We start from the raw sequence: 15324 nt of genomic DNA, 5'->3' as shown, positions 1-15324 counted from the left end.
CTGGCCTGGGCTTCAGACAGCCGGTGCAGTCATGAGCTAGCACGCGTCTCATGCTCCGGCGCGCACGGTCAATACTGAATGTTTCAGAAAAGTAGCTCCGAATGTCTAGGCTATCAGTCTGGTGCTAAAAGTAAAACCCGAATCATGCGATAGGTAAAGAGCTGTTCAAACATCGAAAACCCGTCGCGGTATTTAGTTGGTGCAGGCGGCGTTAGCACCACGTTATCAAAGACGGCGCGCCTTGGACACACACCACATGAGGGTAATAAAAACAGGCTATCTCAGACCGAAACATTTGCGGTAAGTGCTGCACTACACGCGTCCTGCCCTCAGGGCGTTCGTGCCCGTCTACGTCCAGCAGGCAGGCCTCCGTCGGCAGCAGAACCTGCCGCACCTACCCCCATCCGGCGCTGGAGCAGTCACAAGCCCAGATCGCAGCGCCTGCCTATGGACGGTGGCGGCTAGACCGCGATGCACGCGAGGGCCCAGACCGCGACCAGGCCGGCCGAGGCGGCGGCGCCGGCGCCGGACCGCGAGCGCGCCTGGGAGCGGCCGTGCGGCCGCCCCAGCGTCACGTGCAGGTAGTGAAGCGTGCTCGTGCTGGAGGTGACGGTGCGAGGCGGGCCACCCTACCGGCGCGGCGCGGCGGCCACGCGGCCGACCGCCGGGGTCACACGCGGGCTGCCCCAGCGCGGTGCAGCACCAGCACGGCGCTGGTCCAGCACCAGCATAGCATCGGCGCAGGACCAATACAGCGCGCACCGGTGCAGTACCAGTGCAGTATCCGTATGGTACCAGTGTTACACTTCTGGCAACAAGGCCAGCACCGCAGAGCGACCCGATCCCGTGCTCTTAGCGCGGCAGCAGCTGCTTGATAGCTATAAATGTTCGAGCCACCACCAGAAAGCAAGCGCAAGAGACCCCGGACAGTCATAGCATAGAAACGTGTGGCAGACGGAAGGCGTTTTAAGAAATAAGCCCCCAAGCTGCCAAGCATTCCGATGAAGCCACCAACCATGCATATATGTATGGTATATTCCCAATACTGTAGATGGTCAAGTAGACCACACATTGAGCTGATGGGTCGAGCCGGCCGGGGCCTGGAGGGGCCGAGCCGTCGGCGGCGGGTCACCCACCGGCACTCTGTCCATGGCGATGGTCAGCTCAGTCGGGTACTCCTCGCGCACGGAGAACTGCTGCTCGCGCGGGTAGTAGCCCTCAGCGAACACCTGTCAACGGCGCGCCGGCGCGTCAGGCTGCCGCAGCGCCACCGTCTCCGTACCACCCGACAGCCAGACCCCACGGCGTTAGTTCGGCCGCGCGGGTGGGGGTCAAAGCTGCACAGGAGCGCGGATTCTGCGCGCTTTGTATCTCAGTTCGTACTAAGCCGGCCAACATGACAACTTACCACGCTAAAAATGACCGCGACAGTCACGCGTGTCGGTAAGTAGGGCAGAGATGCATGGATTCCACGGTCTAACAAGACCTTTCATCAATCGGATGTTTTGTAAGAGCCCCTTTCATGATAAGAAGCCGTACTATTCGTATACTAGTGGCACTGGAGACCACGGCCTCATACACCCAGTCCTGCACACCGTCAACACAACAGTAAACCGTCAAACAGCATATGTTTAAATGATGATCACAGCGGCATCAACGCAGCAGAATCGAATAGCTAATGACACGCATAAAAGCGGCCAAAGCACTGACGAGAGTTTAAAAAAGCCCTCCCAACGACGACCCCTCTCCCCTCCCCTCCCCCCCCCCCCCCGCTTTTGCTCACTACGCCGTTGGTTGAGGTTTGCCCACCGCGTTGGCTAGGATCACATCATAAAACAACAGCAAACGGCGTCTATTTTGCGGCGTTTCCACGACGACGAAGGATCCGGCTCTAGCCTTGGTGAGTTAGCGCTCGCTTCGAAGCTCACCTCCATGACGTAGGTGCCCGGCAACAGGATGCGCCAGAACTCGCCGTGCTGCGTGGTCTGGAAGCCGACGTTGCGGCCCTGCACCTTGAGCGCGGCGCCCTCGATCGGGTTGTTGTTCCGGTCCGTCACGAAGCCGCGCACGCCGCGGTGCGACTCGGCCACGAACTTCACCAGCGCCTGCGGCGGCCGGGTCGGGGAAGGGTACAGAGTGCAGACACAGCGGGCGTGAAACTCATCAACGACTGTGCCGGGTCGGCACAGGGTCGTCAGGGTTAAGAGAGACGTCAGAGAAATCGACCGCGCGCGCGGCAGTGGGCCACAGGAGTCCACCAGAATAGCAGAGCAGCAGGACGGCACAGAAAAACAAAAACACGTCGGACAGGCAGTGGGTTCTCCGCACGCAATCGGCATCGCACTAACGAGACACTTAGGCGCTGCGTTGCCGACTTCGGCGAAGAGATGACATAGTTTAAAACATGGCGCGTATGACAACAGCCGTCCAAAGTGGACCAGGCGCCTGCGGTGTAACGGTGGAGTCGGGCGGGCGCACACACCATCCGTGAACTGCGCCAGACGCTGGCGATTGTGGCTCACAGTGCGAACAAACCGAACTGTGCTACGACTGTGCGGTGTAAGGACACGCGCAGAGGCTGAACTGACGTCGAGTCCGTCACAGCAGACAGCATCTGATTTGCAGCATCCAAGGATGCGAGTGCGCAAACGCAAGCTTCAAAGCCCATACCAATTTGAAAGCCAGCAAGTCTTAAATAAATCAGTCCGAATCTTTTCAATTTATGGATTTCTGGCATCAGAGCTCTTTTCCAGGTTCGATTCCATCATCAGATCAGAGCCCTTATCCCGCTTTAGATCAACGGCTGAATTTGCTGAGACAGTTTAACGTGGCGCAATGTTCGGCACGGTCCGCCCTGCCCTCTGACGTCACCTGACCTTTAGTGCGGCCGCTGCCACCGGCCACAAGTCATCTCAGTGAAGGGCAAGTAGCCACCTGCTCAAGTGACTCAAACCCACCGTGTCGCGGGTGGGTGGTTCGGAAACCAGGCACTCTAAACGACTGAGTGATCGGGACAAACACAATTTTGTGCTGGCAGCCCCTTTAACTATTTAACGCCGTTAAAAGTAATTTGTAAGACTGTCCTATCCAAAGCGATGACCTTGCCACCACCTCTCTACTGTGAAAATCGGACTGGCCGCCAGTCAGGCCCTGGCTCCCGGTGGAGGGGAGGGGGGAGGGGGTTGCGACCCGCCGGCCCGCTCGGCTCACCTTCCTGTTGTCGTGCCAGAAGGAGCGCAGCTGGGAGGCCGGCGGGTACTTGCAGCAAGAGAGCTCCAGCGTCAGCTCCATGCAGCCGTGCCAGACGTAGTTGAAGTCCTGCATACCACCTGAGCAGGCAGAGCAGGGCGCCCGTCACTATCGGCACTTCCACCGGGCAGACCAACTGTCTACCAACAGCCTCGGATGACTGTTCGTCCCTTCTACAAGCCCGGGTACCGAGTCGCGTACCACGCTCCATGATAAACACCAATAAGGCGGCTCAGAAGAAGGGGCGACACGAACCACCTACACCAGCATCAAGAGTGCAGCACAAGGGGCAGCACTGCCACCGCGTGCGTGCGGCTTCGCCGTTGGCGCGCTCACCAGTCAGCGGGTACCACTTGGCGCCGTTGGTGATGCCGTCCTTGAACCGGTCGGCGCCCAGCTTCCCCGGGCACGGCGCGCCCTTGTGCATCTTGAGGTGGTTGAACGAGTACACCTTGGCCAGGTGGCGCATGGTATCGTCATCCGGCGAGCGGGACTCGGTGCTGCTGAACTGGCGCAGGACTGCAACGGCGCGACAGGCACGTTCTTCGTCAGCGCGGCAGGCTTGTCGGTCGGAAGAACAACAGAAGCAGCCGTACGCCACATTCATCAAATGAGCTCGCGATGAAAGAGAACATGCTCTCAGAAAAGAAAGCCTCTCTGCCGTAGATAATGCTTTTTAACAATCCCTTGGATGACGCAAGCCTAAAATTGAGGAATCAATGCTACATCGGAGAGCAATGTCCCTCTCCAAGGCATTCAAAACTTCAACCTCGCCAAAACGTGACCGCTGCGGTGTAACCAGCCGGCCTCGAGATGCCCGTGGCGACTCGGCCCGGCCGTTCCGGTGCTGGGACCCACGCCAGCCCCGGAGCCTCTCCCGGACCTGGGAAGCGCACCGGTCACCCCCGAGGCGAGACGACACAGGCAGCGGTCGGCGTCCCTTACCACACCCGCGACGCGAGGCGGCGATCACGTGATCTGGGACCGTCTCGCGCGACCGGCGGTTACGTCGCTCCCAGAGCGGTCGGAGATGTCTCGCCACAAGTGAAACGGCACATCATTCTGCACCAACACCAGGCTGGGAATTTCCCCCAGGCCCCACCCGAGCCGAAGCGAGAGCCATCTGCTCGGTGTTAGAAGCTACGAGGACGGTCGTGGCTTCTACGAAGCTACGAAGCTACGGTCCAGGTATAGCCCAGTTAAGGAGCGCACTGGTCTGTACCGACACTGGGCTGGGACCTTCACCACCGGCTCCACGGGCCCATGAAAGACAGTGCCGTTTAGGCGTCACCGACAAAGCCGCGGTCCGCCTGGGAATCGCCCCGCCCACGAAGCCCCCGTCCATGCTCGCGTAGCGAATAGCAGCAGGTTTGAGAGGAGCACGTCGTCTGGCGCAAAGGCAGAGGAGCCCGTCACGTGTGTTCAAAGCAAAGGATGGTGCTGGAAACGTAACAAATTGCCGGAGCTACATGCATACAGGGTAGAAGCCGACATGCAGTGAAGGACGCCTAACCTTGAATTCCCTGCAAGCGCGACAGTGTATGGTATCAGCACTAGGCTCATTTTGTTTGGTTGGCATAGATCTCTGTAAGCCTCGTGTGACCATTTTCATGGTGGATTTAGGCTGCCTAGGGCCGGTGGTGTCATGTTGCATGACGCGAAAGAGATCCTTCTGCATTGTGTGGTAAGACAGAAGCAATCATATTTTTTTCTCGTCGGACTAGACGAGCTTTGCCGGAGTGATGGGCCTTCGCTTTCAGTAAGGCGTCTTTCGCGACATATAGTCAGCGGGGTGGTATCAACTGCGAGTGCTGTCAGTTATCATTAAGATCATCCAAAAACCACGCTTATGAAGCCAGGTGCCTTCGGAAACCGAAACCAATAAGCTTGATAAATGCGCTTAAAAGTCTATTTTTTATAAGCAGCTTTCATAGAAATCATGCGACGAACTTTATAAAGTAAAATCAGCGACCGTGACAGAGCCGACGAGGTATCGTTCATTCAGTCCGGGTTGGCTTGGTGCGCTGAAAGAGGGATCGTGCTTACACGGTCTGGATTTCGCGATCAATTAGGAGAGAATATTTTAAAACAGAGTCAGCTGGCCAAGAGCAAAGGCAGATGGGTGAAGTCTTGTTTTGATTGTCTTGTATCTGCACTTAGTGGACCTGGAAGAGGCGTACCTCGGACAGGTTCCGACACTGCCGCTTGGAGGGGCTGCAGGAACGGATCATACCAGGCGCGTCCTTGCCGACCAAACACCGGCTCCTTTCGCACCGCATTACCGTCCTCTGTCGGTTGTCAGGCAAAGCTGCAGTTTCTTCGTCAGTCACAAGTGCTGGTACGGGGTGGGACTCAATGGTCTTTGAATGTTATCACATCTCAAGCATGGTCGGGGTGGAGAGGACGGCACGTGGTAAACGTCAGGTCACGTCAGTCGAGGAAGGGCACATCATTCGAGCAGACTGTCCGGGGGGGGGGGGGGGGGGGGGCACATCACTGGGGCGTGCTCTTGCGGCAGAGACGGACGACCTCCGCAGACTTTCTGTGGTCTGGTTTTACCGATGGCGTTGATGAGGTACAGCAAATGGCATTATACGTGCGAGTTGATAAATTCTTTCCTCTCACGAATCTAATGAAAAAGGTTTGACAAAACAGTGTTGCAATGCACCATGCTCATGAGACAAACGACACAGGGAGTTGCACGACGAAAAGGGACGAATCAGTCGCGGTATGGGGACAGCGAACGGACCGACAAGCAGGCACGATAAAAGCAACAGACCGAAAGCCGTGGACGGAGACAAGAAGCGGAGAGGCACGCGGAAGTAGAAGAAGCAGAGAAGCAAGAGAACCGGGGGGGGGGGGGGAGGGGGGCTACGGGGAGTCCGCTCACTGGAGTTGGGTGTGTTGTCGAACGGGTAGCTGGCCACGAGGGCGCCGCCATGCAGCTGGGCTGACAGCACGAACTGGATCTTGTTAATCCACTCCTTGACGGCATCCGTCTCCTGCTGCGACTTCTTGTTGTTGGTCTTGAAGTAGTCCGGGAAGTTGCGGTTCAGATCGTAGCTCAAGGAGTTGAACCTGACGACGCAGACGGGAGATGAAGGAGGTGATGTGACGCAGACGGGAGATGAAAGAGGTGATGTGGCGCAGACGGGAGACGAAGGAGGTGATATGGCCCGCCTGATGGCAGCTGCAGCAGGCCGAGCAGCCATGTGACATACCACGTGACACGCCGTGTGACATGCCATGACCTTGGAGCCCACGGTGAATACCAGGCATCCGTGAGAGTCAATGCGCATCATGACGTCTGATCCCAAACACCAAGGCAGCCCGTGGTCAGGACATTTCACGACAGTTCGACTGACGCCGAGCACCACCAACTGTCAAATCGTGTGAGAAAATGCGCGCATACGCATACCTGAGGTTCTAAATTAATGCGAGCAAACTCCAGCTCGACCACAGTAGCTGCGTTACAACTTGGGAACACTTGTCGGGGGCCACACGGAGAGGCTCTCTTGTGGTTACCTACGCCTCGAAAGAAAGTGACCGGCCGCTGACTGGCCAGTGGTCCGTAGAAACCCTTACATGGGATCCAACCAACGGCACAGTCAGACCATGCAAGCTTTCACCCCAGTGAGGCAACCGATGGCATGTATCGGTAATCAACCGCACCAAACATATGACGTGGGATCTTGGTGCTGCGGCGGTGGACACAATGCATTACGTGCTGCACTGCGGCAGTCGGGTTTAGCCGTTTAGAACATCAGCAAGCATGGGGAATACCGGGGAGATTTAATGGAAAAGTATTAAGCCCTGCTTTTCGTGGTGTGGAAGGAGTGGCCGTGACTATGCAATAACATTCATCCAACCCGTGGATATCGACGCAGCTGCAACCGACCATTGTTTTTTTCTGCTAACGGGTAGATGCTTGTGGCATCTACTAATTGACATCACACCCGCGTTTCCTTACCAATCAGACCACCCCCTTAACGACATTTTCACACGGCCCCTGTTGGAGGTTCACTCGCGATGAGACGGACATGTGTCATCGCTGGGACGGATAGCGTAACGGTGTGGTGGGTCAACCGACACCGCAACTGAACATGTGACAACACGCCCGCCGTCTTGCACTCGTCGGGGCTAAAGCTGTCTGACCGGATCACGATTTTCCCACCGTTTTGGATATCCAAAGGCCACAGGATATTTTTGTGATCCTCATCAATTTGGCTGTCAGCATTGTCACGCTTCGAATGAGTCACTGCACATGGTGCGGCGATGGGGGGAGGGGGAGGGGGCCTGTAGACGAGGACCCATTTGGCAGTGGCCAGCGCACCTGGTCTATCTTTCGCGTGTTGCATTTTTACGACATGTAGTGGTTCGGCTTAAGAACACTACCTTTACGTTGTTTGATTACTGAGATGTCCTCATGTCGGCTAAGTGCTTTGCTGGTTACAAACAAAGAGTAAACGTCCGTCCCCGGTGTTCCGAGTACACGCTGAGTTGCAGTTGATACATGTGGGTATACTGTACATACCTGAAGCAACCAGGGCAATCACAACTACATTCTTCCCTGAGGTCAAGTTTTACTTCGTTTAAATGATCAGTAAGCTTCTCATTTCATGCTGATGACGAGAGACCACGCCCGGCGCCCGGAACCCGCCAGCACACTTCGTGCTGGAGCGGGGACCGGTTGAGGGCCCCTCTGAACTCGAGGCTCTGGGCCGCGCCGTAACAGCACGGTCCGGGCGGCACGTGCGGCCGTGCCGCTTCACTGGCGCTCGCGCTCGCGCCGCCGCCGCGCGACAACGGTGCACAACGGTGCCCGGAGACGGCGGCGGCGGCGGCGGCGGCGGCGGCGGCGGCGGCCCCGGTCCGCGGCGTGCCGCCCGGCGTCCGGCTGCGGGCCCCGACGGTCGGCTCCGCTCCCCGGCGTGCCTGTACCGTGCCTGCAGCTGCCCGACACGGCTGACGGTCCTCCACGAGCGTCGCGCGGGACCGGTCAGGCCGGCCGGCCCTCTGTCGGGAGCGTGACCGCGTGCTTTTCCCGGCCATCTACCCGAAACGACCACCTCTAGAGCCGACCTGTCGCCTGACAGCAGCCTCGGGCGTCTGTGACTGGTCGCACGCACCAGCCACGCCGCCTCCGTCCTATCCAGATGTCCGTCACTCCACCAAACTCATCACCAGGCACGTCCTTCCCAGACCATCGCGCACCTGGCGCGTGACGGGCCCGCCTCCCTCCCCGCGGCTCCGTCAGCGGTCCGTACCCGACCTATCTGCCTCAGCCCCGTCAGAGCCCGCACCGAGAACGTCTCCTCCGTCGCTGACCTCGTCGGCGGAGCCCGTACCGAAAGCGTGCCCTCCGTCGCTGGCCTCGTCGGCGGAGCCCGCTCACCTGCCCTGGCCACCTTCGCAGGCGCCCTCGCGGCTGACCTCGAAGCCGTCCGGGTTCATCGAGGGCATGATGTGGACGCGCGTGTTGTCCAGCAGCCAGCGCACGTACGGGTCCGAGTTGTGACGCCTCACCAGGTACTGCGGCACGGGTGTCGACGGTCAGCGGCGGCGGCAACTGCGAGCTGAGCACCAATGACGTGTATTGTGGCGAAGGAAGCGCCACAATACAATTGTGGCGAAGGAAGCGCCACAATACACACCACAATACACGCCACACTACACGCCACAATACACGCCGCAATACACGACACAACACACGCCACAGTCGCCACAACAATCAACTTTCCCTTTTGTCAGACCCTTGCTCTTTCATTTGGAATTCGTTATCAGGTTTCTTTGGGTCCTGCATGCGGTGAGCGAGGTGTTGCACGGCACACTGGCATTGATTTTCATTGTAGGGCCCCAACAGTTGCAGACGGACAGCTACGTAAAGGACGAGCAGCTACAACATACAAATTTCATAAGTATCAGGAGATATCACACGTTTTTTCACCCTGTACAAAAAAACATTAGCGGCTGTCTCTGTAAGAGAGCGAGGACAGCAAGTTATTTTCGCGAACAAGTTAAACGAGTCCGGGACGGCCAGAAACGTCCAACAGAACTAAACTGGAGGCACAAGCACAGAGCAAGTGAACATGACCACGGGTCGAGTAAGACATCACGTGTCTCAGAATGCCACATCGCGGCTGGCTTGCGCCATGCAACCGCGGAAGAAGAGCCGTGTGCACTCCTTGGCATCTGCAGCAGCGGGGCCCGGGCGCAAACGCTCAGCCAGACAGCATGACAATGAGGTGACTGCGGATATCCCATGTTTCTACTGACATAGCTCGCAGATGTAGGACAATGTGATGCAGGCCATGCTTGAGATAGCATGCACGGTTGGATGTTCGTGCCTTTCTGAGTGCAAAAAAGGGAGAAAACGGCTCCAGCGAAACGCCTAACATTTTAACCGCCCAGGCTTTCTACGGCTGAGTTATGGGCCCCAATGCTCACAAACCCCATGTGAAGTTAGAAATACTTCCTCTACATGCCAGGTAAGCCTTTTAAAGCATAATATAGTCTATTCAGTACAGATGCTGCACATTGCTTATCCATAATTGCAAGGAAACGTCCGCGTGCCAAAGCCACCGAAATGAACATCCTCGATGGAAAATACTGATTTATAGAGGCACGGCGCACGCCAGAGCAGGCACTGTCCCTTATGTCTGGGGAAAAACTGCGTCAACCTTACGACGCCCCGTGGCTATAAAACAAAGTATGTCGTCTCTACCGTCTGGACATCAGGCGCATTTCAATGAAGGACCGCGTGGCTCTACTTCGGCAGGCAGACCCGGCAAATCCACCGGCTTCACTGCCAGCCGGAAGGGCAGACCGGCTGACCGTCACACCGCCGTCCACTGGGCCGTGATACACTGACCACGGCTCAGTGGACGACGCGTCATTCGCATCGCGATAATTCGCCTCGAGCCAAATAAGCTTAGCGAACCGTTTCTGATGCGATTTAACGTACCAGAACATGCACGTATGCTTATACTATCCAAGATAACACATCTTGATCCGCCTTTCAAAAGGTTCAGCCCTTAACAGGTGGTAACAAGATAGTAACTGCTTGTGGCATTAATCGCAGGACAAGCGCTAATATCGGCACACTTCACCTAAGGCTAGCGGCTTCCGACCGGTTACAACTGGCCGGGCAGACCAGTGAATGCAGCCAGCATCACGCATGGGCCGTTGTAAATCTCTCGCGAGCTCCCAAATCCCCCATGAATTGGTTCGATCCCGCGGCTCGGCAATAAACACTCATCACTGGCGGAGAGGGTGGGGTGGGGGTGGGGCATGGAAAAAGGAGGTCCCGGTTCGGTCTGGGGCAACACGTGACTCCAGTGCGTCACGGGCCGGCCCCGATCCGGGCTGAGGCAACACCTGACTCCAGCCCGTCACGGGTCGGTCCCGATCCGGGCTGAGGCAACACCTGACTCCAGCCCGTCACGGGCCGGTCCCGATCCGGGCTGAGGCAACACGTGACTCCAGCCCGTCACGGACCGGTCCCGATCCGGGCTGAAGCAACACGTGACTCCAGCCCGTCACGGGGCGGCGTCACCGGGAGCGGGGCCGTGACGACGCGCCGGCCGTCAGGCGCTCGGGCCACTCCCAGTCCGCTGCCGCCGGCGGCGAGGGAGAGGCTCCCACCGTAACGGTGTGAGAAGCGGGAGGGGAGGGGCAGACCTTCACGACAGACATGGACGGGCAGATCTTCGTGCTGCACCGCAACGGGGAGATCTGCGGGCCGGCAACACGACCAGGGCCGGCCCGACTCCGGGATAACGGCCGTGAGATCCGATCCGAAAGATCAGGCGGCGGGCGTGACAAAAAGCGAGAAGGCAAGCAGGTGTGCCCGACCAACGGCTCAGCACACGGCGTCAGCGCTCTCGGGTACAGGCTACTTTATCAAACTATTGGTGTGCTATGGTGGCATATTGAAACCCGGCGCATACGTTTCACAAGCTATGCACGTCCGCATTGTTGGTGGAGAGGACGTGGACCACAATGCGCTTGGGCTGATGATGGACTGATCCGCGACCTGACACTGGGCCTGACCGCATGCCCATGGTACGTCGCTGAGCTGAGCGGACTCTTCGAGGTCTCCCGGTGGCCGACGTCCGGTGGTTACCGGATCAGTGGGCATCTCCAGACCACAACGAGGACATGACCCGCGCCCATGGGAGCAAAGGGTGCAGAGAGGGGGCGGGGGCTGTCTGGCACCGGGGCCACGTCTGGGAATTGCCAGATTTGCCGTCTGTGGCTGGGATTTCTGCCTGAGTCGGCCGTTGGCCTTGCCACCTGGTCAACGCAGGAAGAGGCGGACACCGCAGGCCAGCGCGGAATGTCGCCTTGACGGATCACGGCGGCTTTCTCAGTCCATCTCACTCGTAAACGAAAACAGACGTCATTGGTTACCCTGGACGTGGGATTTTCCGTGAAGCAGAGGTGCGGCCAAAGTTTTGGTAAAGGGAGAGGGGAGGAGGCGCAGAAGATGATGACATGCACAGAACGCGGTGCAAGATGACATGCACAAATCACAGAGCATGATGACAGAGCATGGTGACAAGATGACGATGAAAAGCTTCGGCTAAAAGTAAACAATAAAGCCCACTTCACTTCAAAAGTGGTCTTTTTCGATGCGTCGTTCATTCAGTTCCATCGTTGGGCGCGTTCGTTGAGGGGCCCGTGAATTGAATACTGAAGCCGCTCTCTCCCTTTCTCGCCAGGGGCTGAAGGGACCTTCCGTTCCAGCCCGGCCGCATTCTAGCTACCCGGGAGCCGGGCGCCCTGGTCGATCCGGAGGCCCTCAAAGGTCACGTCATACAGCAGTGCCCTCCTGACGCTGCATACCCTCTGACCCCCAACGGTTAGCCCCGGATCGACGCAGGGCTCCTCACTAACACAGGAGGATCCCTTTTCGACGCCGCAGGCACGATGATTGGCACAAGGACCCCACTTTGCCTTATCGAGTGATTGGCCGAAACTTGGCGGAGGGGCCTCGTTCGCTACCAGGGCCCTTCCATAATCTCACCGTGGACTCCTGTACTGCCATTTAGCGTGTTTCCTTTCATTTTCAGGGGCCCAACCAACGCAAAAGGCCCCTTAATATTCCGAGTCTCGACTCTATCCCTGCGTAACAAGTGTCTTCTGGCCGACTCAGGGCTCCTTGCTGACACAGAGTCCGCTGTTAGGTACTTTGGGCTACCTGACCAATACAGGAGGCCCCTCATTGTCTCAGTTACCCCGGGTAATGACAGAGATCTCCTGACGGATGGTCGGGAGCTTTAGTATTGTTCCTGCTTGGGAAATCGACTCCCAGGCCGACACGGGGCCGTCTGTTCGGTCTGGGGGATCACTGACCGACAGAGGAGGACATTACATCGTCCCAGAGGCTCCCGATCGACGCGAGAGGCCCTCTGTCATTCGAGTCCGGGTTCTGCGGGTCGAGATCTCTCAATACGATCTCCAGCCAGCCCTTATGGGCCCTCTGGGCACCCTAATTGGGGCCTAATTATTGGCCCGAAGAGCCCTTCTGACCACTCGGGACGAAAGAGAGGGAGAGAGACACGGGCACCCAGTGCTGCCCTGTATGCGCCCCAGCCTCGACGTAATGGAGCAAACGGAGCTCACTTTGTAACAAACACATGGAGGAAGAAGCACCGATACGCTAACCAGACGTGGAGTGTACATGCGTGCATATACAGTGTACGACTAAGTACGCTGTGCGCCGCGTACCTCGATCAGGTGTATCAGCACTTCACGCCCGACCGCCTCGTTTCCGTGAATGTTGCCGACGTACTTCACGTTGGGCTTGCCGATCATGTGCTCGAACGGGGAGGACGACACCACCAGGACCCAGAGGTCACGACCTGTGGGGATGTGGCCGCAGGGTGAGACCTGCTGCAGCCTGCGTCCGCCCCTGCGTGCATCCTACGCACCTGACTTCGCACTTGTGTGAAATTCGCACACCGGAGCGCCGGCACAAGGCGATGATATCACGCGCCCCTGGGATTGAGTAGCAGGCCAGCCAGCGCTGCCTTTGAAAGGTGTAAGGCCGCAGACGCGGGCATTACAACGGGCACGGTTGGCTATTTGCCGAAATATGCCGAACATCACAACATTTGACGGGTCGCTAAATTCAACGACCACCAACAATACAGATTCTAAAGAGCAAAGAAAATGTCTTGTTCATCCGAAGTATTTCGTTGTAAACTGTCCTAGTTAATCAGACCCTGCAAACGGCAATTCACAATGCACACAACGTAGCATTCGTGCAGCAATCCACGCACTCTGATGAGAACATGCCAGCGGTAGCAGCAGCGCGCCCAACCCTCGACGGGTCACCGGGGTCAGGAAACGGGGCACAAACGCACCTTGCCACGGACTTGCCGACCGAGTACAGGGCGGTGATCTCAGGGTACTCGGTCGAGATACGGCGCAAGTAGGCAGTCAGCTGCTCGTGGTCGTGGTAACTGAAGCCGACGGCGTCCGTCTCGCCGTCGGAGAACTGCGGGTCGTAGTCGGGCGGCGCGCGGCCGCCGGCCTGCCGGGCCTCGGCACTCGGGGGCAGCTCGGCGCCGCGCACCTGCTTGATCAGCATCACGTAGAAGTAGAGGAACGCCACCAGGAAGACGCACATGTACCACTTGGCCGTCCGCATGGCTGGTTGGCGTTGAGAGCCGCTGCCGGGAAGAGCAATCGCGCGTTACAAAACGTTTACACATAAGCACCAACAAGGTCGCGAGGATAGCGACCAATCACAAAATTACCCGACACGAAGGTCTGCACTCAAGGTCGACGATGTATGTCGAATCTCAAACATCAGTTATGCAATGTGGTCGACAATGAAGCTGGCGGGAAGTTGGGGAGCCACAAAGCCCGGCTGACTCCTTTCAGACGAGGCGCCAAACATGGCCGTGGGAAAAGTAGCACACACAGGGCGGACAAAGCCCACGTGAGGCAACAGTCGTCACGCGTCACAGTGTGTGACCGTCTCTCGTTACAGGCCTTTCAGCCCAGCGTCCTTCGCAGTCTGAGGCCCGCGGGTGGTGACGACAAGTGCAGCAACTTTTACTTTCCACTGCGTGACGCGGCGCTAGCCCGGGCGAACGGCGTGCCGCGGGACGCCCGGCTCTGAACGGATGGAGCTCCCCCGCTCGCCCAGGCCCTCTCTTGGTAACGTCGGCTGGGCACAGGTGACCTACCCACACGATCTCTATCAAAAAATTTGTGTCGGTCTCGGTATCGGCCTCCTGTGTATGTACCAACGGTTTCCGGTGAATGTACCGACGGTTTCCGGCGTATGTACCTACGGTTTCCGGCGTATGTACCTACGGTTTCCGAGACCGGTGGTCGCTTCGCTGGAAAACACCAACCGTCCCAAAAGCGTCATCATGGGGCCGCACTGTTACCACACGGCGAGTCACCCTCGGCAAGTCTCCTCGAGACGGTAGATCAAACACCGTAGGGGCGGCTTATTTGGGCTGCGTTTTCCCAGGTGATGCTCATGGGATTGACACCACTGGCACGTTTTCCTCGCCCGAACTCCACAGCCAGCAGCAGTCGCGGCCTTCCCACGGTTTTCCCCAGTCTTACAAGGCGGAAAGCAGCAGCAGTGAGCTGCCGGCCCCAACCGCGGGGTCGACTCGACATGCCCGCAAAACGGCTTACTTGGCTGCCAAGGAAGCCGCAGTCTAAACACGTTGTTTCCTACCGGAGCATTTTATGGGAAACTTGTTCAATTGACAGACGTTTCCGCCAGACACCTGTTGAGTGAAGAGCCGCATCCATCGCCGCAGCTCTCACTTTCCAGCTCCGGTTGTCAATTACATTTACCACCTTCGTTCGAAGTTGCAGTGCCGGCTGATTTCAAGTGGGTTTAAGTTTCCTCGAGCTCGTGGGATCTGACCAGCATTTGATTCCGGAGCGAATTCGTCTCGAAGCCTCTCAGTGGTTTTCACATTCTCGTCGACTTCCGGAAGTGTTTTCCGGCTGACCGTTCTCGAAAAACAGTGTACCGGAGCCGAGCGTTAGCCACCGCACCCTGACCATCGCACGGAGGAATGCCGAACTCGTGTC

General features: G+C 57.8%; 1 protein-coding gene across 1 annotated transcript in view; it reads right to left on the bottom strand.

Annotated features, from left to right (window-relative positions):
* Positions 1 to 15324, bottom strand: part of LOC119089958 (uncharacterized) — a 50098-nt gene that overhangs the window by 1474 nt on the left and 33300 nt on the right. Inside the window, exons 17-26 of the mRNA XM_037212759.1 lie at positions 13620 to 13928; positions 13185 to 13195; positions 12982 to 13115; positions 8645 to 8781; positions 6140 to 6327; positions 5430 to 5537; positions 3586 to 3768; positions 3211 to 3329; positions 1929 to 2105; positions 1137 to 1229 (exon numbers count right to left, since the gene is read on the bottom strand). Of these exons, the coding sequence (XP_037068654.1) occupies positions 1137 to 1229; positions 1929 to 2105; positions 3211 to 3329; positions 3586 to 3768; positions 5430 to 5537; positions 6140 to 6327; positions 8645 to 8781; positions 12982 to 13115; positions 13185 to 13195; positions 13620 to 13928 (1459 nt within the window). The remainder of the gene's footprint in view (positions 1 to 1136; positions 1230 to 1928; positions 2106 to 3210; positions 3330 to 3585; positions 3769 to 5429; positions 5538 to 6139; positions 6328 to 8644; positions 8782 to 12981; positions 13116 to 13184; positions 13196 to 13619; positions 13929 to 15324) is intronic.

Source organism: Pollicipes pollicipes, unplaced genomic scaffold (assembly GCF_011947565.3).
Source record: "Pollicipes pollicipes isolate AB1234 unplaced genomic scaffold, Ppol_2.1 Scaffold_3087;HRSCAF=3621_pilon_pilon_pilon, whole genome shotgun sequence".
Taxonomy (NCBI): Eukaryota; Metazoa; Arthropoda; class Thecostraca; order Pollicipedomorpha; family Pollicipedidae; genus Pollicipes; species Pollicipes pollicipes.
The sequence above is the reverse complement of the archived record's forward strand: the minus strand, read 5'-3'. Positions and strand labels throughout refer to the sequence as shown.